Genomic DNA, 23,711 nt, shown 5'->3' on the forward strand with positions numbered 1-23,711 from the left:
AGGCCTGAGAGCCCTTACGCTGGCCAGCGACAAGGACAAACAGTGCATCTGAACGGCGCAGGGGCGCCGTGAGACACGTAGAACCGGAGTGCTCTCACTAGATCCAAAGAGTGCAAATCCTTTTCACACTGGTGAATTGGATTAGGGCAAAAGGAAGGCAAGGAGATATCCTGATTTAGATGAAAAGGGGATACCACCTTAGGGAGAAATTCCGGGACAGGACGCAGAACCACCTTATCCTGGTGAAAAACCAGGAAGGGGGCTTTGCATGACAGAGCTGCAAGCTCAGACACTCTCCGAAGAGATGTGACTGCCACCAGGAAGGCCACCTTCTGCGAAAGACGGGAGAGAGAGACATCCCGCAGCGGCTCAAAAGGCGGCTTTTGAAGAGCCGTCAGGACCCTGTTAAGATCCCAAGGTTCCAACGGACGTTTGTAAGGTGGGACCATGTGGCAGACCCCCTGCAGGAACGTGCGGACCTGCGGAAGTCTGGCTAGACGCTTTTGAAAAAACACGGATAGCGCCGATACTTGGCCCTTGAGAGAGCCAAGGGACAAACCCTTGTCCATTCCAGATTGTAGGAATGAAAGGAATGTGGGTAAGGCAAACGGCCATGGCGGAAAGCCGTTATCAGCGCACCAGGATAGGAAGATTTGCCAAGATCTGTAATAGATCTTGGCGGACGTTGGCTTCCTGGCTTGTCTCATGGTGGCAATGAATAAAACTGAGGAGCCCATGGTTCACGTGAGGGTGTATAGGCAGAGGGGAGGGGTTACACTTTTTAAAGTGTAATACTTTGTGTGGCCTCCAGAGGCAGAAGCTATACACCCAATTGTCTGGGTCTCCCAATGGAGCGACAAAGAAATATATATATTTTTATTTTCTTTCTTACTTTATTGCCTAGTCCCTTTGAGGGACTTGAACCTGTAATCAGTCCGCTTGTACTATAAACTTCAATTTCAACAGTATTGTAATATATAGCCAAAATCATGGTCTCTGACTGGGCTTCATTATTTGCCAGGGAAAAGACAGGAAGACCCCATACATATCAGCCTTTTGGATAACCCTGCTGATACAGTTTCCCTGAAAACAAGACAGGGTCTTATTTATTGCTCCGAAAGATGCGCTAGGGCTTATATTTAGGGGAGGTCTTATATTTTCCCATGAACAACAATCCACATTTATTCTTGAACAAAGAAATAAATTTAAAAAAAAAAAAAAAAATCATCAACATTTATTAAAATGTAATCAAGTCATTACATTCTGGAGCATCAAGATCTTGTTTTTACCCCCAAAAGAAAGCAGAAACTTACCCCATTTGCCAGACCCCAAACAATTAGAGTTGACAAGTGAATGGTCTCTCAAATACAAATCTGCGTCACCATTAAGTCCCTCTGCGTTCTACAGCGGTTGCTCCCCATGTGACTGGAAGCAGTATCAGTCGCGTGGAGTAATATTGGCACCCAATCTGTTTGGGAGAGCTGCAGTGTAATGCAGCTGGAACGGCGAGGTAACTGACTGCAATGCAGATCCCTGTGTGAGAGCCCATCCACCATCGGGGAACTTGCCAACTTTGTTTGGGGTCTGGTGAGTGCGATTTTTCATTATCATTTATTTTATTTTTTTGTTGAGGGGGTTGGATTTACTTTCTTTTGGGAGATGTCTGCTTTCTTTGATGAAGAGTGCTGCTGTAGTCTAACTGTTTTAGCCACTTGGACACTCTCTTATGGAACTGCAACTAGAGTTTATTTTTGGAGAAGAGCTTCTATTCTAAGCATACTCAAAAAAGCTCCAAAAATCCAACTATGGCTTATTTTTGGGGAAACAGAGACTAATCAGTGTGTTTGTTTGACCTTAGTCTAGTGTGTATAGGGGCTTTAATCCCCTCTCTAACCCTAAATTTTCATGCAAATCATAACCCTCTCCTAACCCCAGCTAGGGTTAAAAAGAAGGGAATTTTGTTTACTTACCGTAAATTCCTTTTCTTCTAGCTCCAATTGGGAGACCCAGACAATTGGGTGTATAGCTTATGCCTCCGGAGGCCACACAAAGCATTACACTTAAAAGTGTAAACCCCTCCCCTCTGCCTATACACCCCCCCGTGCATCACGGGCTCCTCAGTTTTGGTGCAAAAGCAGGAAGGAGGAAACTTATAAATTGGTCTAGGGTAAATTCAATCCGAAGGATGTTCGGAGAACTTAAACCATGAACCAAAGAACAATTCAACATGAACAACATGTGTACACAAAAGAACAACAGCCCGAAGGGAACAGGGGCGGGTGCTGGGTCTCCCAATTGGAGCTAGAAGAAAAGGAATTTACGGTAAGTAAACAAAATTCCCTTCTTTGTCGCTCCATTGGGAGACCCAGACAATTGGGACGTCCAAAAGCAGTCCCTGGGTGGGTAAAAGAATACCTCTGTAATAGAGCCGTAACACGGCCCCTTCCTACAGGTGGGCAACCGCCGCCTGAAGGACTCGCCTACCTAGGCTGGCATCTGCCGAAGCGTAGGTATGCACCTGATAGTGTTTCGTGAAAGTGTGCAGACTCGACTAGGTAGCCGCCTGACACACCTGCTGAGCCGTAGCCTGGTGCCGCAATGCCCAGGACGCACCCACGGCTCTGGTAGAATGGGCTTTCAGCCCTGAAGGAACCGGAAGCCCAGAAGAACGGTAGGCTTCAAGAATTGGTTCCTTGATCCACCGAGCCAATGTTGACTTGGAAGCCTGCGACCCTTTACGCTGGCCAGCGACAAGGACAAAGAGCGCATCCGAGCGGCGCAGGGGCGCCGTACGAGAAATGTAGAGTCTGAGTGCTCTCACAAGATCTAACAAGTGCAAATCCTTTTCACATTGGTGAACTGGATGAGGACAAAAAGAAGGTAAGGAGATATCCTGATTGAGATGAAAAGGGGATACAACCTTAGGGAGAAATTCCGGAACCGGACGCAGAACCACCTTATCCTGGTGAAACACCAGGAAGGGGGCTTTGCATGACAGTGCAGCTAGCTCAGACACTCTGCGAAGTGATGTGACTGCCACGAGGAAGACCACCTTCTGCGAGAGGCGAGAAAGAGAAATATCTCTCATTGGCTCGAAAGGTGGTTTCTGAAGAACCGTTAGCACCCTGTTCAGATCCCAGGGTTCTAGCGGGCGCTTGTAAGGGGGGACTATGTGGCAAACCCCCTGCAGGAACGTGCGTACTTGCGGAAGCCTTGCTAGACGCTTTTGAAAAAATACAGAGAGCGCCGAGACTTGTCCCTTAAGAGAGCCGAGAGACAGCCCCTTTTCCATTCCGGATTGAAGGAAGGACAGAAAAGTGGGCAAGGCAAATGGCCAGGGAATAAAACCCTGATCAGAGCACCAGGATAAGAAGATCCTCCACGTCCTGTGGTAGATCTTGGCTGACGTTGGTTTCCTGGCCTGTCTCATAGTGGCAATGACCTCTTGAGATAACCCTGAAGACGCTAGGATCCAGGACTCAATGGCCACACAGTCAGGTTGAGGGCCGCAGAATTCAGATGGAAAAATGGCCCTTGAGACAGCAAGTCTGGTCGGTCTGGTAGTGCCCACGGTTGACCCACCGTGAGATGCCACAGATCCGGGTACCACGACCTCCTCGGCCAGTCTGGGGCGACGAGGATGGCGCGGCGGCAGTCGGACCTGATCTTGCGTAACACTCTGGGCAGCAGTGCCAGAGGAGGAAAGACATAAGGCAGTCGAAACTGCGACCAATCCTGAACTAAGGCGTCTGCCGCCAGAGCTCTGTGATCTTGAGACCGTGCCATGAATGCCGGGACCTTGTTGTTGTGCCGGGACGCCATTAGGTCGACGTCCGGCTTCCCCCAGCGGCAACAGATCTCTTGAAACACGTCCGGGTGAAGAGACCATTCCCCTGCGTCCATGCCCTGGCGACTGAGGAAGTCTGCTTCCCAGTTTTCCACGCCCGGGATGTGAACTGCGGAGATGGTGGAGGCTGTGGCTTCCACCCACAGCAGAATCCGCCGAACTTCCTGGAAGGCTTGCCGACTGCGTGTGCCGCCTTGGTGGTTGATGTATGCCACCGCCGTGGCGTTGTCCGACTGAATTCGGATCTGCCTGCCTTCCAGCCACGGCTGGAACGCCTTTAGGGCTAGATACACTGCCCTTATCTCCAGAACATTGATCTGAAGGGAGGACTCTGGCTGAGTCCAGGTACCCTGAGCCCTGTGGTGGAGGAAGACCGCTCCCCACCCTGACAGACTCGCGTCCGTCGTGACCACAGCCCAGGATGGGGGCAGGAAGGATTTCCCCTTCGACAAGGAAGTGGGAAGAAGCCACCACTGAAGGGAGGCCTTGGCTGCCCGAGAAAGGGAGACGTTCCTGTCGAGGGACGTCGATTTCCTGTCCCATTTGCGGAGAATGTCCCACTGAAGAGGACGCAGATGAAACTGTGCAAATGGAACTGCCTCCATTGCTGCCACCATCTTCCCTAGGAAGTGCATGAGGCGTCTCAAGGGGTGCGACTGGGCTCGGAGGAGAGATTGCACCCCTGTCTGTAGTGATCGCTGTTTGTCCAGCGGAAGTTTCACTATCGCTGGGAGAGTATGAAACTCCATCCCGAGATATGTCAGCGATTGTGTAGGTGTCAGCTTTGACTTTGGGAAATTGATGATCCACCCGAACCTCTGGAGAGTATCCAGAGCAATGTTCAGGCTGTGTTGGCATGCCACCCGAGAGGGTGCCTTGACAAGAAGGTCGTCCAAGTAAGGGATCACCGAGTGTCCCTGAGAGTGTAGGACTGCTACCACTGTTGCCATGACCTTGGTGAAGACCCGTGGGGCTGTTGCCAGGCCGAAAGGCAGTGCCACGAACTGAAGGTGTTCGTCCCCGATGGCGAAACGCAGGAAGCGCTGATGCTCTGGTGCAATCGGCACGTGGAGATAAGCATCCCTGATGTCGATTGAGGCTAGGAAGTCTCCTTGGGACATCGAGGCGATGACGGAGCGGAGGGATTCCATCCGGAACCGCCTGGTTTTCACGTGTCTCTTGAGCAGTTTGAGGTCCAGAACGGGACGGAAAGATCCGTCCTTTTTTGGTACGACAAACAAGTTGGAGTAAAAACCGTGACCCCATTGTTGAAGGGGAACAGGGATAACCACTCCTTCTGCCTTCAGAGCGTTCACCGCCTGAAGAAGAGCATCGGCTCGCTCGGGGGGCGGAGATGTTCTGAAGAAACGAATCGGAGGACGAGAATTGAACTCTATCCTGTAACCGTGAGACAGAATGTCTCTCACCCATCGGTCCTGGACATGTGGGCACCAGGCGTCGCAAAAGCGGGAGAGCCTGCCACCGACCGAGGATGCGGTTTGGGGAGTCCGCAAGTCATGAGGAGGCCGCTTTGGGAGCGGTTCCTCCGGCGGTCTTTTTAGGACGTGCTTAAGACCGCCATGAATCAGAGTTCCTCTGACCCTTTTGAGGCCTGTTGGACGAGGAGAATTGAGACCTGCCTGAGGGCCGAAAGGACCGAAACCTCGATTGTACCTTCCGTTGTTGAGGTCTGTTAGGTTTGGACTGGGGTAAGGACGAGTCCTTACCCTTGGATTGTTTAATGATTTCATCCAATTGCTCGCCAAACAGGCGGTCGCCAGAAAACGGCAAACCGGTTAAAAACTTTTTGGAAGCAGCGTCTGCCTTCCATTCACGTAGCCACATGGCCCTGCGGATTGCCACTGAATTGGCGGATGCTACCGCTGTACGGCTCGCAGAGTCTAGTACAGCATTCATGGCGTAGGACGCAAACGCCGACGCCTGAGAGGTTAATGACACAACCTGCGGAGTAGCGGCCCGTGTGGCCGCATTAATCTCAGACTGACAAGCTGAGATAGCTTGGAGTGCCCATACGACTGCAAATGCCGGAGCAAAGGACGCGCCGATAGCCTCATAGATGGATTTCATCAGGAGCTCTATCTGCCTGTCAGTGGCATCCTTGAGTGATGCACCATCTGCCACTGCAACTATGGATCTGGCCGCCAGTCTAGAGACTGAAGGATCCACCTTGGGACACTGAGCCCAACCCTTGACTACGTCAGGGGGGGGGGAGGGATAATGTGTGTCATGAAGGCGCTTAGTAAAGCGCTTATCCGGAAAAGCTCGGTGTTTCTGGACTGCATCTTTGAAGTCGGAGTGATCAAGAAACGCACTCCGTGTACGTTTGGGAAACCTAAAATGAAATTTCTCCTGCTGAGAAGCTGACTCCTCAATCGGAAGGGCTGGAGGAGAAAGATCTAACACCTGATTGATGGACGCTATAAGGTCGTTTACTATGGCGTCCCCTTCAGGCGTATCAAGGTTGAGCACGGCGTCAGGATCAGAGCCCTGATCTGCCACATCCGCTTCATCTTCCAGAGAGTCCTCATGCTGAGACCCTGAACAGTGAGATGAAGTCGAGGGAAGCTCCCAGCGAGCCCGCTTAGTCGGTCTGGGACTGCGGTCCGTGTCGGAGTCCTCCCCGTGGGACCTATGAGTCGACCCAGGAGCACTTTGCTGCTCCGACCGAGGGGGGCATGGGGGCAATGAATCAACAGTGCCCGGGGCCTGTGTTACAGGTCTGGACTGCAAAGCTTCTAGAATCTTAGCAGACCATCTATCCATAGACTCAGAAAGTTTGTCAGCAAATACTGCAAACTCTGTCCCTGTCACCTGGACAGTGGGGGCCGGAGGTTCCACCTGGGCCGGGGGTCCCACCAGTGGCTGAGACTCTGGCTGAGTGAGTGTCACAGGGGCCGAGCATTGCACACAATGAGGGTAGGTGGAACCTGCAGGAAGCATTGCCGCACATGAGGTACAGGTTGCAAAGTAAGCCTGTGCTTTGGTACCCTTGCTTTTTGCGGACGACATGCTGTTTCTCCTCTTAGAGTAATCAGTGAGGGTATATAGCCAAACGCTAGTAGTGCGGCCGTACAGTAAATGTATACAATATAAGCATATAAATATACACTTCGGCACCCAGGGGGACCAGCACCTATAACAGGTGCGGCTTACCGACCGCTCTCAGCGGTTGTGTGACCACCAGATTCCCTGCCTGGGCCTCCCAGAGCTGTGGAGCTCGGAGTTGTCTCCCCTCTGAAGTTCTCCAGCGTCTGAAGTGCTTGTAGCAATGGCTGCCGGCGTTCAGAGAGGAGGAGGGAGCCGTGGGCGTGCCTGTAAAAGTGCGGGAATCTGGTGCCCCACGGTGCTCAGTGAGGGGGGAGGAGGATACAAAGTATGCTCCGGCCCTCAGCGCTGACGTCCAGTGCAGCGTCCCGCCCTTACCCCTGACCGGCAGGCCCGGGGGCGGGAATATGCGGTACTAGGCCGCAAAAGCCGGAGACTAAAGTTATAAGCGCGGCCGGCAAACAAGCGCGGCCAGCGCGGTAGTCCCGGCGCACAAACACATCCAGCAGCTGCTGCAGTGTCCATTACACAGGCGCTCTATGCGCCGTCCCCAAGGGGACACAGAGTACCTCAGAGTAGCAGGGCCTTGTCCCTGATGATACCCGGTCTCCTGTCCAGCAGATTCCCTCAGGGGCTGCGGAGGGAGCACGGTCCCAGTGCCTGGTGACCGGTTAGGATCCCACTTCACCCAGAGCCCCTAAGGGATGGGGAAGGAAAACAGCATGTGGGCTCCAGCCTCTGTACCCGCAATGGGTACCTCAACCTTAACAAACACCGCCGACCAGAGTGGGGTGAGAAGGGAGCATGCTGGGGGCCCTGTATGGGCCCACTTTTCTTCCATCCGATATAGTCAGCAGCTGCTGCTGACTAAAATGTGGAGCTTGCGTGGATGTGTGCCTCCTTCCACAAAGCAATAAAACTGAGGAGCCCGTGATGCACGGGGGGTGTATAGGCAGAGGGGAGGGGTTTACACTTTTAAGTGTAATGCTTTGTGTGGCCTCCGGAGGCATAAGCTATACACCCAATTGTCTGGGTCTCCCAATGGAGCGACAAAGAAATGTAAAATTTAGTATAATGTTAGTGATTTTTTATTTTTAAACTGGGGAACATCCCTTACAGCAAGTCAGTCTTCCCTCTGACAAAACTGCAAGTGAAAGAAAGGCAAAAATTGTGGAAGGCCTGGCAAAGAGATCAGATAAGATCTGCAGGTAATAGAACACTGAGTGTCTTGCTGTCCTCTGAGTGCAGCAGTTGTGATGAGTTTCCCCTCTGACCACTATGTACAGGCAGTGACAGCAGTCTAATGAAGCAAATACCTGCCTCTGCATAGTACAATGTCAGATGACAAACTTATCACAACTGTTGTGCCCTGAACGGTCAGCAGCACCAGTAAAAGAAGCTGCTGCCTATTCACTGCCTCTGCTCCTGGCTTCAAGGACAAGGGAGGAGAGACCAGGACCTGGGGAGCTGTGGGGAACGCAGGACACGAGGGAGGAGAGGCCAAGACCTGAGGAGCTGTGGGGAACGGAGGACACGAGGGAGGAGAGGCCAAGACCTGAGGAGCTGTGGGGAACGGAGGACACGAGGGAGGAGAGGCCAAGACCTGAGGAGCTGTGGGGAACGGAGGACACGAGGGAGGAGAGGCCAAGACCTGAGGAGCTGTGGGGAACGGAGGACACGAGGGAGGAGAGGCCAAGACCTGAGGAGCTGTGGGGAACGGAGGACACGAGGGAGGAGAGGCCAAGACCTGAGGAGCTGTGGGGAACGGAGGACACGAGGGAGGAGAGGCCAAGACCTGAGGAGCTGTGGGGAACGGAGGACACGAGGGAGGAGAGGCCAAGACCTGAGGAGCGGTGGGGAACGGAGGACACGAGGGAGGAGAGGCCAGGACCTGAGAAGCTGTGGGGAACGGAGGACACCAGGGAGGAGAGGTCAGGACCTGAGGAGCTGTGGGGAACGGAGGACACCAGGGAGGAGAGGTCAGGACCTGAGGAGCTGTGGGGAACGGAGGACACCAGGGAGGAGAGGCCAGGACCTGAGGAGCTGTGGGGAACGGAGGACACCAGGGAGGAGAAGCCAGGACCTGAGGAGCTGTGGGGAACGGAGGACACCAGTGAGGAGAAGCCAGGACCTGAGAAGCTGTAGGGAATGGAGGACACCAGGTAGGAGAGGTCAGGACCTGAGGAGCTGTAGGGAATGGAGGACACCAGGGAGGAGAGGCCAGGATCTGAGGAGCTGTGGGGAACGGAGGACACCAGGGAGGAGAGGCCAGGATCTGAGGAGCTGTGGGGAATGGAGGACACCAGGGAGGAGAGGCCAGGATCTGAGGAGCTGTGGGGAACGGAGGACACCAGGGAGGAGAGGCCAGGACCTGAGGAGCTGTGGGGAACGGAGGACACCAGGGAGGAGAGGCCAGGACCTGAGGAGCTGTGGGGAATGGAGGACACCAGGGAGGAGAGGCCAGGACCTGAGGAGCTGTGGGGAACGGAGGACACCAGGGAGGAGAGGCCAGGACCTGAGGAGCTGTGGGGAACGGAGGACACCAGGGAGGAGAGGTCAGGACCTGAGGAGCTGTGGGGAACGGAGGACACCAGGGAGGAGAGGCCAGGACCTGAGGAGCTGTGGGGAACGGAGGACACCAGGGAGGAGAAGCCAGGACCTGAGGAGCTGTGGGGAACGGAGGACACCAGTGAGGAGAAGCCAGGACCTGAGAAGCTGTAGGGAATGGAGGACACCAGGTAGGAGAGGTCAGGACCTGAGGAGCTGTAGGGAATGGAGGACACCAGGGAGGAGAGGCCAGGATCTGAGGAGCTGTGGGGAACGGAGGACACCAGGGAGGAGAGGCCAGGATCTGAGGAGCTGTGGGGAATGGAGGACACCAGGGAGGAGAGGCCAGGATCTGAGGAGCTGTGGGGAACGGAGGACACCAGGGAGGAGAGGCCAGGACCTGAGGAGCTGTGGGGAACGGAGGACACCAGGGAGGAGAGGCCAGGACCTGAGGAGCTGTGGGGAATGGAGGACACCAGGGAGGAGAGGCCAGGACCTGAGGAGCTGTGGGGAACGGAGGACACCAGGGAGGAGAGGCCAGGACCTGAGGAGCTGTGGGGAACGGAGGACACCAAGGAGGAGAGGCCAGGACCTGAGGAGCTGTGGGGAACGGAGGACACCAGGGAGGAGAGGCCAGGACCTGGGGAGCAGAAGACTTGTGGGAGAATAGACCAGGAGCATAAAATAGACAGACAGCACCAGCCAGTGGGAGAAGTGTGGAAGGAGAAGCAAGGACATGTGGAAGCTGAGAGGGCAGCAGGCAGCGGTTCCTTGCCTTCCCAGTTGCTGTTAACCATGAGGAGTACGTCATCGGACTGCTGCAGAGTGCGGCTGAGATCTATGTGGCCTGTGTATAGTGCAGCAATCACTATGACAAACTCATCACAACTACTGCACTCTGCACTGCCAGCAGCAGAAAACAGGGAAACTATGCTTGCTTTACTTTAATTTCCTACTGCAAAGAAGAAGCCGGGCAGGGCAGGTTTAATATTGTTCATCATAACTGCTGCCGCAGCCGAGTGAAGGAAGCATCAACACACAGGCACTTCAGACGCTCCCCGCACATACCAAATGTCAGTCAGCTGTATTAGATCCGGCCGGCAGAAATACAGAAATGGTAATGCGCATACTCGGCCAATGGAAGAATGTTAGCAGGACGGGCAGAGCGGCCAGTAGCACGAACACTAAGGGGTGCCGTATCGAACATCATAAGTACTTATCTTTTAAATGGGGCATCATTTTTAATACATTAAATATTACAAAAATATTTATTTACAAGATGTCTGCAACATTAACATTATATTCTATTGCGACATAACTCCTTTAACGCTCTTCCTCGGTTCTTACCAGCACAATTTCGCATCACAAAGGTTCGGAGACTAATGCACAAGAAGTCTTTAAAAGGCTGAGGTTTGGTAAGACGCACCCACTTTAAGTACAGATGACGCAGCATAGGAATGCACGGGATTTCAGGAACATTCACTCCTGTATACAGAATAAAATGTGGCAACATCTTAGTAAATTTAAGTCAAAATCAGTGGAAAAGCATTTTTTGCATATATCAGATACCTACCAACTAAATGTAAGGTCTGGATTTTTGCAGCAATTGGTATTTTGAGTTTATTTTCTGGGGGGATGGGAAAAGCTCCATTGCGATTCCGAAACTTGCCTAGAATGTGAACTTGTGGCATGTACGTCCATATCGCTTCTACAAGTTCCAGATGTGAAGTCTCCACACCCTGGTGATAGTGCGGCAATAAAGAGAAATTGAGGTCTTAAACGATTAGGTTACAGTACACATTGGTACATGAGAAAAGTACTCTGAAGACTGAACATGCAAAGCTTTCTGAGTATTAATACACATCTACGGAGGATCGACAGATGACATCACAGCAGGGACCGGCGACACTACCGCTCTTACTGAGGTTTTGGACATGCTTAAAGAGTCACTCACCAGAAGGTTTGGGCAAGATTGCAAAGCTTCTAGCACACCGGGAATGCTGAAGGCCTCATGGCCCCGAACTCTGCGCCTCTCCAAATACCTCGGATGAAGGCCATAAAGCTGTTCAATATCTGGCATCTTCTTAAGAAGTTTCAGAAAACTGCAATCTGTGAAACCTACAGGAATAGGAAAACAAGCAACATCAATCAGCGACAACACCATCTGTATGGAAACCCAAGTCTTAAAATTTAATATGCTATGGAAACTAAGGGTATGTGCCCACGATCAGGACTCGCTGCGTTCAGAACGAAGTGAGTCCTGACCGGGGGGAGGGGGCACGTCTCCTCCGCAGGAGAACGAAGGAGACCACAGCTGCTCGTACCCACGATCAGGGTTCCGTGCGCTGCGGTCTCTTGGTTGTGTTCTCCCTACGGAGGACGCAGGCAATTCCACAGCAAACAATTGACATGCTGCGGTCTGGAAAGACGCTCCGCAGGTCAGTGTTTGCTGCGGAAACACAAGCACAGTGGGCACGGGATTTATAGAAATCCCATCCACTAAGCTTGTACTGTACACCGCAGCGGTTAGGACACAGCTGACGTATGCTGCATCCAAACCGCTGCAAATACTAATCGTGGCCATGCACCCTAAGGCCATGTGCCCACGGGAGCTTTTGCTGCGGAGTTTGCCGCGGAAAACCTGCGGATTTTTCAGATAAATCCGCAGGTTCTAGCATGTACAGGCACTCCCCATGTTACCCTATGGGACATGGGGAGTGTCTGTGTCCACACCGCGGAAAGTGCGGCTGCGGAATCTCCTGCGGAGATCCCTCAGCCGCACCTAACTGCATGTCAATTATTCATGCGGATTTACTTGCGGAGATCCCAGCCCTCCACTATGGAGATGGAGGCCGGGACGTCCGCAGGTAAATCGCGTGAAACTCTGCATGTTTCCCGCAGCTATTCCGCTGGAAACTCGCAGCTAAAAATAGCTGCGGCTGCCAGCTGCGGGAAACATGCGGCCGTACCTGCGAATATATCCGCAGGTACGAGCGTACCGTGGGCACATGGCCTAAGGCTATGTGCCCACGGGACTCTGTATCTGCGGAATTTTCTGCATGAAAATCCGTAGCTTTCCCACAGAATCCGCACCTTTTCATAGGTGCGGATTTTGTGCGGATTTGAGGCGGATTTGATGCGGATTTAAAGCGGATTTTTTTTATTCAATTGAATAGGCAAAATCCGCATGAAAATCCGCAACAATAAATTGACATGCTGCAGATTTTTCCGCACGAAAATCCGCACGATTTCCGCTGCAGAAAAATCTGCAGCGTGGGCACATCATTTCCCAAATGCCATAGAAATGGCTGGGGAGTAGCTGTGCTGCAGATTTCTGGAAAATCCGCAGCTTTCTGTGCATTTTCCGCAGCGTGGGCACATACCCTAAGAATCCAGAAATTCTGCAGAATGGTGGAATGGCGTATGGATCAGATAGATAGAATATATTAATTCTGCGAGACATACAGGGTATTGCAGCTGCTACTAAATATACAGCGTTCTATTACACAGAGTGGTCCACAAAGAGGCCGCGCAGCCACTAGAAAAGAGCGGACGATCAGGCCATCTGATATTGCCTACCTAAGGGTAGGTTACTAATTTTACAATGTTAAAAAAAAAAAAAAAAATAAAAAAAAAAAACCACTTTTAAAAGTTAAATATACTTTATTATAAATAATTTACACATTTCACAAAAAAAAAATTATATTCGGTATAGTTATTATTATTATTATTATTATTATTATTAAAAGGCGTTTGTCTTCTAATCAGGGAGTACCCACCAAATGGGGCCTAAACTGATTGGGGAATGTTTTCCGCATTAAAAAATGTCATGGCCGGTTGGATGCCTAAATGTCAATTAATTAATTAAGGGGCTACCAGAAAATAACTAGGTCAGCAGTCAATATACCAACAGGGAATGACTTTATCAGTGATCGAACATGTATTCTGCCTCTTCATTTGTCACGCACGTGACTAGCGGGGGTTTCCTAGTACCTGGTAAACCCCCAGAAGATGTTACAACCCACAGGGGACACGATAAAACAGAGGTCCCTGCCGCTAGGGAGAGGGATGTGGGGGCACCTCCTGCACTCACCTCAAGCTGACTCCTGATCTCCCTACCATCCCTATACAGGTTCCTTCAACTTGTTGCCAGCTACCTTATTACCTCAGCTAGCCCTAAACCCACCCTGTCTAGTGAGCCGGCCGACGAGATCACTAGACTCGCCCCTACAATACAGAAACACGAGGGTAGGAATACAAACAGGGGAAATAGACCTGCAAAGAAAAGACACTCCAGGCAGCTGCAGTGCAGCAAACACCACAACAAACTTTTTCCAGAGCCGGCTCCTTCCAAAGTAGACCACATAGAAATGACGTTTCAGTTTCCATCACAGGCATCATGTGATCCGATCACTTGACAAATAGGGAAGGGGAGTGATCTCAAAGTGCCACACCTGAGATTGACAGCTAAAGCCCCCAGACAGGCAGGAAAGGGTGCTTAACCCTTACAGCACCACAAGGAATGAGATGTTATTATATAACAGTAGTGAACCTGCCAGCAGTATGGTTGCTGTGACCTTCTGACACCAGATTCACCCTGAGTCTCCCATGAGCGAGATACACTCATGACACCATTCTAATAATAATAATAATAATTTTATTCATTTATATAGCGCTATTAATTCCACAGCGCTTTACATACATCAGGACTAAGGAGTATAAAAGTTCTCCAGCTAAGCTGTCATAACCCCAACCGATCTACAATACATCGCCAGCAATCACAGTCCAATGAGGATAAAGCTGGTTTATTGGCAGCATGTTGTTCACATGAAGATGATCTAGCAATAACATGATGCTATATGGTGACAGCACAATCATATTAGCGATTCTTCTGTCTCCATTATTGCTCATCAAGCGACGGATATATAGTTACTTGGCGCATATTTTATGTCCCAAAATCTGGTACCACATACGCAGAATTAGGGTATGTGCCCACGATCAGGACTCACTGTGTCCTGGACACAGCGGATCCTGACCTGTGGGTCCGCGAGTCTCCTCTGCAGGTGACCGCTGCTGATGGTACCCAAGATCAGGGTTTAGTTCGCTTTGGTCTTCCTATGGAAGCGCATGCGAATCCGCAGCAAACAACTGACATGCTGCGGTCTTGAAAGACGCTCCGCAGGTCAGTGTTTGCTGCGGAAAAAACAAACACAGTGGGCACAGGATTTCTAGAAATCCCATCCACTGTGCTTGTACTGTACAATGCAGAGCTTTTGGACACAGTGAAAACACGCTACATCCAAAACGCTGTGAACACGTGGGCACGTACCCTAAGTCAAAAAGAAACAATGACAATAACTGCTGCTCACCAGTTGGCATATACTCCCACCAGCGTCCAGCGCAAAGGTCCACCATTTTGACAACCCGCAGATACAGAGTCACCGCTTCCTCCAGCTTCCTGGACAAGCATTCCATGCACATAATGTCTTGCAGCGGCAGATATCTACACAGAAAACCCAAAAATTGTGTTATGTTGTGTTACAATTCATATAAAGGTTATTTATATATTAACTAAAATGCATTTGTGAAAAAATACTTTTTAAAGTAGTTATGAAAAATAATCTAAACTTTGTCATATAAAGGATACGTTTTTAAAAGATGGCTTCACATTTTTATGGCACGTATTGAAAAACTTATACATCTTAATTTGGGTTGGAGAAAAAAAAAAAAATTAAAAACACCGCAATTGAGCCACTGTTATACTTTTTACTGTACAGTATAACGTTATTTTTCTTGTCATTACGATTGAGGGGATATCGAAACCGTTTATTTTTTTAGTTTTTGTAAAATGTTGGATAACAGGAAAAGTTTTACTTTTTTATATACATATATATTATGTCCTCTCCATTAAAATTAAGGTTATGTTCTCCCAATCAGTGGAGATCTCAGAGGTTGGATCCCCATGGTCTTAGCGGTTATCAGCCACCTTGTGGACAGGTGATACGTTCTTACAGAAGTATTCCTTTAAGGCAACAGCATGTGTGAAAAAGACTTAGGTATACTAATAGATCACAGACTGACCATGAGTCAACAGTGTGATGCAGTAGCAAACAAGGCAAACACCATTCTAGGATGTATTAACCCCTTCAGCACAAGGGCACTTTCCGTTTTTGTTTTTTTTGCTCCCCTTCATCCGAGAGCCATAACTTTTTTATTTTTCCATTAATCTTGCCATATAAGTGCTTGTTTTTTGCGGGACAAGTTGTAGTTTTAAATGAAACCATAAGTTTTACCATATAGTGTACTGGAAAACGGCAAACAAATTCCAAGTGCGGAAAAAGAGCAAAAAAAAAAAAAAAGTGTGATCGTACAATAGTTTTTGGGATATTTTATTCACTGTGTTCACTATGTGATGCCTGAGGTCAGTGCGAGTTTGTAGACACCAAACATGTATAGGTTTACTTGTGTCTAAGGGGTTAAAAAAAATTCACAAGCTTGTCCAAAAAAAAAGTGGCGCACGTTTTGCGCCAATTTCCAAAACCCGTAGCGTTCTCATTTTTTCGGGATCTATGGCTCAGTGACTGCTTATTTTTTGCGTCTCGAGCTGACGTTTTTAATGGTACCATTTTTGCGCAGATGCTACGTTTTGATCGCCTGTTATTGCATTTTGCGCAAAATATGCGGCGACCAAAAAAACGTAATTTTGGCATTTGGAATTTTTTTGCCGCTACGCCATTTACTGATCAGATTAATTGATTTTATATTTTGATAGATCGGGCATTTCTGAACGCGGAGATACCAAATGTGTGCATATTTTTTATTTTTTTAAACCTTTAATTTTCAATGGGGGGGAAAGGGGGGTGATTTGAACTTTTAGGTTTTATTTTTTAAAGCTTTTTTTTTTTAATTTTTTTTAATTTTACTAATCCCCCTAGGAGGCTATAGCAATCAGCAATCCGATCGCTCTGCACTATCTGCAGATCTCAGTTACAGAGCCGAGAACTGCAGATTTGGTGCTTGACTTTCAATGCCGGCTGTATTCCGGCATTGAGAGGAAGTGAGTCATGTTAGCTACAGGCGTCATCACATGACCCTGTGCTACCATGGCAACCACCGAAAGTCACGTGATCATGTCACGTGACTTCCGGTGGGGGCGGGGTAAGTGACTGTCATGGCGGCGCGCATATACATATCGCTGCCAGATTTTGGCAGCGATATGTAAGGGGTTAATGGCCGCGGGTGGAAGAGATTCCACCCGCGGCTAGCAGGCACACATGTCAGCTGTTGAAAACAGCTGATATGTGCGCGGATCGCCGCCACCTGCCCGCGGCAGAGGGCGGGGCTTAACGGCACACGATCCATGACGTACCCAGTACATCATGGGTCGTTAAGGGGTTAACAGAAGCATACATTCTAGATCACTTGAAGTCATTATCCTCCTTTACCCTTCTTTGGTCAGACCTCATTTGGAATACTGTGTCTGGTTCTGGGCACCACATTCTAAAAAAGACATCAACAAACTGGAGCAAGTTCAGAGAAGAGTGACCAGAATGGTGAGTTGTCTGTAAACCATGTCCTCTGAGGAACGGTTACAGGATTTAGGATTGTTTAGCTTGCAAAAGAGAAGACTGAGAGGAGACCTAATAGCTGTCTACAAATATCTGAAAGGCTGTCACACTGTAGAGGGATAGTTTTATTCTCATTTTCACAAGGAAAGACTAGAAGCAATGGGATGAAACTGATGGGGAGGAGACACAGATTAGATATTAGAAAAAAAACGTTTGACAGTGAGGGTGATCAACGAGTGAAACAGGCTGTCACAAGAGGTGGCGAGTTCTCCTTCAATGGAAGTCTTTAAAAAGAGGTTGGACGGACATGTGTCTGGGATGATTTAGTGAATCCTGCTTTGAGCAGGGGGTTGGACTAGAGGACCCAGGAGGTCCATGCCAACTCTACCATTCTCTGATTCTAAGGCCATTTGCACATTGAGTATTTGGTGAGTTTTTACCTCAGTATGTGTAAGTCACAACCAGGAGTGGAACAATCAGAGGAAAAGTATAATAGAAACACGAGCACCACTTCTGTATTTATTACCCACTCCTGGTATTGACCTACACATACTGGAGGTAAAAAAAACCTCTCCAAACACTTAACGTGTACACGTGGTCTTATAGAAACACTGGCACCACGTCTGTAACACTAGCTTATAAAGTTGAGCTTCCGTGCCTTAGTACTTTCCGGGACAGTTAACATTGTGATTACACTCTTTGCTAGCCATGTTATTACAGGTGGCATGTGTGCATCATCTGTCCAGCATCTACTTCTGTGATTATCTGGGTGTTGTCCTTCTGAAATACCTGTTTGCCAATGTGGGCAATTTTGCATTATTATTTTTAATGATAGATAATAAAAGATATTTTTAATTAGCTCAATGACTCCTTGAAGAAGTGTTTTCTTTATAACGTTTGACTGAGCTGCTAACATGGACCCTTTTCTATACATAGGAATTTACTACCGGATTGTCTAGATCATTATTACTACTCATTGATTCCATGGTGCCGTACATACAAAATACAGATATAAGTCACAGTAAACTAACATGATTGATTGCTCTCAGTGAGAGAAGCAAAATTATAATTTTGTAGTTGTGATACCTTTTAATGGCTAACAAAAATAAAATACATGATTTTTACAAAGCAAGCTTTGGAGACATCTCAGGTCTCTTCATCAGGCACGGTATTCACCATAGAAAAAACAAAAAGCCAGCACTAAATGTGCACTTCAGCACTAAAAATTCCAAACTGTACTTATAAAAAATTTTGAGATTTTTGGCAAAAAAATTGCAATTTCTTGAGCTGCTTCGCCACGTCATGGCAAATCTCATCTGGGGCAGTCCTACACTAAAATATTTTTATAAAATGTGTCATACGGCCTCACATATGAATAGTAGAACTGCTCTTAGCAGAACTCACCTGGTCTATTTCAATCCCGTACCCATGACTGAGTCATGGCTGTGGGCGGGACAGGTCCAAGCAAATGCTGCATGAAGTAAATAGCCTGTGGACAGGGCCTGATGACTGAATGTGAACAGTCACCAACCGCCAAAATCTAGACAGGTGGAATACATCCCAAATTGGGGTGCATAGCGAGGTGGGGGTCAGCCACCGACCAATTCAATGAAGAAAAACAAAAAGTCAGCACTAAATGTGCACTTCAGCACTAAAAATTCCAAACTGTACTTATTATAAAAAATTTTGAGATTTTTGGCAAAAAATTGCAATTTCTTGAGCTGCCTCGCCACGTCACGGCAAATCTCATTTGGGGCAGTCCTACTCTAGGTTTATCTGTCTAGATTTTGGCGGTTGGTGACTGTTCACATTCAGTCATCAGGCCCTGTCCACAGGCCATTTACTTCATGCAGCATTTGCTTGGACCTGTCCCGCCCACAGCCATGACCGAGTCATGGGTACGGGATTGAAATAGACCAGGTGAGTGCTGCTAAGAGCAGTTCTACTATTTCATATGTGAGGCAGTTTGGCACATTTTATAAAAATATTTTAGTGTAGGACTGCCCCAAATGAGATTTGCCGTGACGTGACGGGGTAGCTCAAGAAATTGCAATTTTTTTTTCCAAAAATCTCAAAATATTTTATTTAAAAGTACAGTTTGGAATTTTTAGTGCTGAAGTGCACATTTAGTGCTGGCTTTTTGTTTTTTCTTCACGGTACTCACCATGCCTGATGAAGAGACCTGATGAGTCTTGAAAGCTTGCTTTGTAACATCCTCTTATTTTAATTTTTGTTAGCCATTAAAGGGATCAGAACTACAAGATTAATATTTTATTTCTATCATTTTTCAACTGGTTAACACGGTACCAAAACTTTTTTTCTTTTAAGTAAACTAAAAATGACAGACTGGTACAGAGGGGAGAAGGCCCTGGCCTTGTGGGCTTACAAAGCAAATTAGGAAAGACGGTAGGTTGGCGGATTGCTGCAGATCCATTGGTAATGAGATGGCAGCGGGGTGATTGCAGGCTGTAAGATTTCTTGAAGAGATATCTAAAGTTCCCTGTGAAGGTTCCAAATGTTGGAGACCATTGGACGTGTTAGGGCACAGAATTCCAGAGGATGGGGGAACCATGGAAGAAATCATGGAAGCGATTGGATGAGGAACATACAAGAGTGGAAAAGGAAAGGAGGTTTTGTGAGGATAGGAGTTTGGGAAGATATATCGGGAGATTAGATCGGAAATATATGGAGGAGACAGATTATGGACAGCTTAGTAGTTTAAACTATTTCTGAAGGGAAATTGAGAGACAATGCAGGGATATGAAGAGCACAGAGGAGGAAGAGAAGCCAGGAGAGAGGTGGATTAATCGGGCAGTAGAGTTAAAAGGCATATTTGGGACTTCATTTTTATATAATGTGCCTAAAAACTAACAGGTAGGTGCTAACTACCAGCGTGGTATACCTGGCACCAATCTCTGTTGGCACAGAACGGTCACAGACCACTCCTGCTGGTGATTCGGCGGCCTCCGCTGATATCACATTGACAGAGCAGCGGCTTCTTTTCCATGACTGCCAACGTCATGCTGATTGACAGACTGCATTCACTGCCTAACTGCAGGCAGCCGGCTGTCATTCAGCATGACGTTAGCAGTAACACTTCGCTAACAGAGCAGCTCAGAAGAAAAAGAACTGCTCTGTTGACATGAGGAAGCTTTGAGTACAACAGGCAGATAGTTGTCTCTGTTAGCAACTACTTGTCGGTTATTCTTATTATGTGCCTAAAAAATAAAAACTAACTCTTGGACAAACTAAGTATGGACTGTAGAGGTGCGAGAGTTTTAGTTGGGAGACCACAAGGGAGGACATTGCAGTAGTCAAGGTGGGAGATGATGAGAGCTTGTAGACTGAAGGTTGAGGAAGGGACAAATTCTGGAAATATTTTTGAGTTGGAGGTGTCAGAAGGTGGTAAAAGCTTGGATATATGGCTTAAAGTATAAGGCAGAGTCTAGGGTTACTCCGAGGCAGCGGACTTCTGACAGCTGATAGACATTCTGGGATCTGGACAGCAGAGAGCTGACGTCTGGGCAAGAGAGGTAGATTAGAGTGTAATCAACATATAGCCACAACTGGAAGTTAGAAGTTGTTCCTGATGTACATGTGTGCCTTTTGAGTGATACTGTTATATTGTACAGACGTTTGTCATATGGATGTTAAAGCTGATCACAGAAGTAGATGCTGAGGCCATGACCCAAGCCTGTGACGTTTCCATGTTAAACTAGCTCAGTTAAGAAAGTAGTTTGGCCATGTGCACACACTGCGTTTTTTATGCTTTATTTTTTTAATGCGATTTTTGGTGCAGTTGTCACAAATCTGCATGCCTATCCTTATGCCAGCAAAGTCTATGCAAATTCTGGAGTGTTGTACGCTCGTTGTTTAGCTTTGCCATGCAAATTTGATACAGAAAATTAAGATAATAAAAATATATATAATCACTAATGTCACTTCCTAGTGCGTTTTTCAGCCAGCCCTTCTACCCATTGACTTCCTTATGGAAAATAAACGCACCAAAAATGCGTCAAAAAACGCACTGCGTTTTTCTTGCAGAAGATGACGATTTGATGCAGAAAATTTCTGCACCAAATACTCACCGTGTGCACACAGCCTTAGCTATATAGTTTTACATTTTATAGAGAAACATGCAAATAACTAATAATTATTTAAGTGAATTTATGTTTAACCATGAAAAAAAAAAAAAAAAAAAAAAAAAAAAAAGCTTTGCAGCTCATAAAGAACCAAGCCTTATTTCCCTTGTGCTTACATAGGCTGGGAATGAGTGATCTACTGATTGCCATTTACTGCTGATCTCTTGCCTAATGTGCCTTTAGGCCAGTTTCACACATCCGGCATTTCGCCGGTTTGCCGTATCCGGCGCACTCCAGTACAGTATGATACAGTACAATGGCAGTACGACAAGCTCCGGTCACATGCTGTCATGTGACCCGGAAGTTACCGCGCTGCCATTGTACTGTATCACATTGTACTGGAGTGCGCCGGATACGGCAAACCGGCGAAATGCCGGATGTGTGAAACTAGCCTAACTAATAATGACGTCTGCTACTCAAGAAAATCTACAACCATACAATTTACAGGTAATCATTCGGCCGAAAACGCTACAGACGAGATCCAGCAATTCCCAAGAATCTGTATATAAAAACAGCAGCACTCACTTAAATATATGACAAAGCACTTCATGGGAGAGCTGATTCATGTAATCTTTAGGATCACCAGATTTGCCAATCTCGTCATTGTCCCCGTTAATTCTGCATCCTTTTACTGATTTCCGTCGGGGCCCCATCTTCAAAACTGGAAATTTTTGAACACCTTTCCTAGAAAAGAAAAAGCCAAAAGAAGAGAGTTTATACAAAGAATACAAGGCTACGGTCACCTAAAGGGTAAGATTTCTGGTTATAAATAAAATGAGCCGCACGGTGGCTCAGTGGTTAGCACTCTGGGTCCTGGGTTCAAATCCCACCAGGGACAACATCTGTAAGGAGTTTATATTTGGGAAAACAAGCAGGTGGGAAATGACTGACCCCACCATGATGCACGAGCGCCTGTGCTTGGTTTGAACAGTCATTCTGTGCTGACAGTCTGCCTTTAAGCCCAAAGAGGTCATAGATGTCGTTCATATCAGTCTTGGGACGGACAAGTGTGAATATCCCCTTTCAGTCTATCACATAGAGCAGTGCATTACAACTGCTGGGACTTGTAGTGACAACCAGCTACACAGACGCGTCCAGCCCCCCTGTGTGTACGGTGCGGAGCACACATGGAGGACACCTCCTCAGCCCACACGGGAAACTTTACACAACAATAAGTGGAAAACAAGCCGTAAAGCAGCATGACAACTGTAGTAAAGCAGGGAGCTTCTGTATCAGCGTGTTTCCCTGCATACAAGGACATGACGGCCATCATCTCCACTGACTTTACCTCCCTGCCAGGTGAGCGGTAGGAGCCGGCCCCCGGCCGTCCAGCTGCTGAGCTTCTGTGGGCACCGGAAACAGGTACAGACAGGCAAGGCAAACACTTCCTGACTGAGCCCCGCCCCTGCTCCAAATACAGCCAATCAGCGGCCGCTATGTGCAAAGCCAACAGCAAATGAGACGTTACTGTATACAGGGGAAGCACGAGAGCCGAAGAGAGCTTTCATTGGTAGATGATTAGCACGTGGCTGAACTGCGTGACGTCACGTTGCTACTATCAGCTGGAGGAGCGAGGGGTTGCTTCAGTTATCCCCGTCCTGAGTGGCAGTCAGTGTAGCCTAGACCCCAACAGAAATAGAGCTCGGGATAATGGTGCTGTGTATGGAGGTTATACTCTCTCCACAGAATCCTTATATAGCAGTGATAAGCGAATGGCGCCGTCTGCCTCACACCTCTCTAGCTAAGGGATAGATAGATCAGTGTTCTCCAACCTGTGGCTCTCCGACTGCTCCATAACCACAACTCTCATGCCCAGCTGTCAGTGGCGTGATGGGACTTGTAGTTTTCTAACACCTGCAGACCTAAATGGTTCAGGAACATTGATATAAATGGCAACTGACTCCTGGATTGAGCCTGTGGCTCCTGAGTTGCCGGACCCTGAATGTAGCCTGTGGCTGGGTCCTGGATGCAGCCTGTGGCTCCTGAGGCGCTGGGTCCTGCATATAGCCTGTGGCTCCTGAGGTGCCGGACCCTGGATGCAGCCTGTGGCTCCTGAGGTGCCGGACCCTGGATGCAGCCTGTGGCTCCTGAGGCGCTGGGTCCTGCATATAGCCTGTGGCTCCTGAGGCGCTGGGTCCTGCATATAGCCTGTGGCTCCTGAGGTGCCGGACCCTGGATGCAGCCTGTGGCTCCTGAGGTGCCGGACCCTGGATGCAGCCTGTGGCTCCTGAGGCGCTGGGTCCTGCATATAGCCTGTGGCTCCTGAGGTGCCGGACCCTGGATGCAGCCTGTGGCTCCTGAGGCTCCGGGTCCTGGATGCAGCCTGTGACTGCGGAAGCATCGGGTCCTGGATGCAGCTTGTGGTGCTGGGTCCTGGATGCAGCCTGTGGTGCTGGGTCCTGGATGCAGCCTGTGGTGCTGGGTCCTGGATGCAGCCTGTGGCGCTGGGTCTGGGTCCTGGATGCAGCCTGTGGCGCTGGGTCTGGGTCCTGGATGCAGCCTGTGGTTCCTGAGGCGCTGGGTCCTGGATGCAGCCTGTGG

At 48.7% G+C, this 23,711-nt stretch overlaps 1 protein-coding gene across 1 annotated transcript in view; it reads right to left on the reverse strand.

Moving 5' to 3' along the window:
* FBXO38 (F-box protein 38) overlaps window positions 1-22,549 on the reverse strand; it is a 154,037-nt gene extending 131,488 nt beyond the window's left edge. The window contains exons 1-6 of the mRNA XM_075344640.1: window positions 22,459-22,549; window positions 21,696-21,854; window positions 14,830-14,963; window positions 11,415-11,578; window positions 11,034-11,199; window positions 10,808-10,945 (exon numbers count right to left, since the gene is read on the reverse strand). Of these exons, the coding sequence (XP_075200755.1) occupies window positions 10,808-10,945; window positions 11,034-11,199; window positions 11,415-11,578; window positions 14,830-14,963; window positions 21,696-21,823 (730 nt within the window). The 5' untranslated portion in view covers window positions 21,824-21,854; window positions 22,459-22,549. The remainder of the gene's footprint in view (window positions 1-10,807; window positions 10,946-11,033; window positions 11,200-11,414; window positions 11,579-14,829; window positions 14,964-21,695; window positions 21,855-22,458) is intronic.
* Between the last annotated feature and the right edge of the window lie 1,162 nt (window positions 22,550-23,711).

Source organism: Anomaloglossus baeobatrachus, chromosome 4 (genome assembly GCF_048569485.1).
Source record: "Anomaloglossus baeobatrachus isolate aAnoBae1 chromosome 4, aAnoBae1.hap1, whole genome shotgun sequence".
Taxonomy (NCBI): domain Eukaryota; kingdom Metazoa; phylum Chordata; class Amphibia; order Anura; family Aromobatidae; genus Anomaloglossus; species Anomaloglossus baeobatrachus.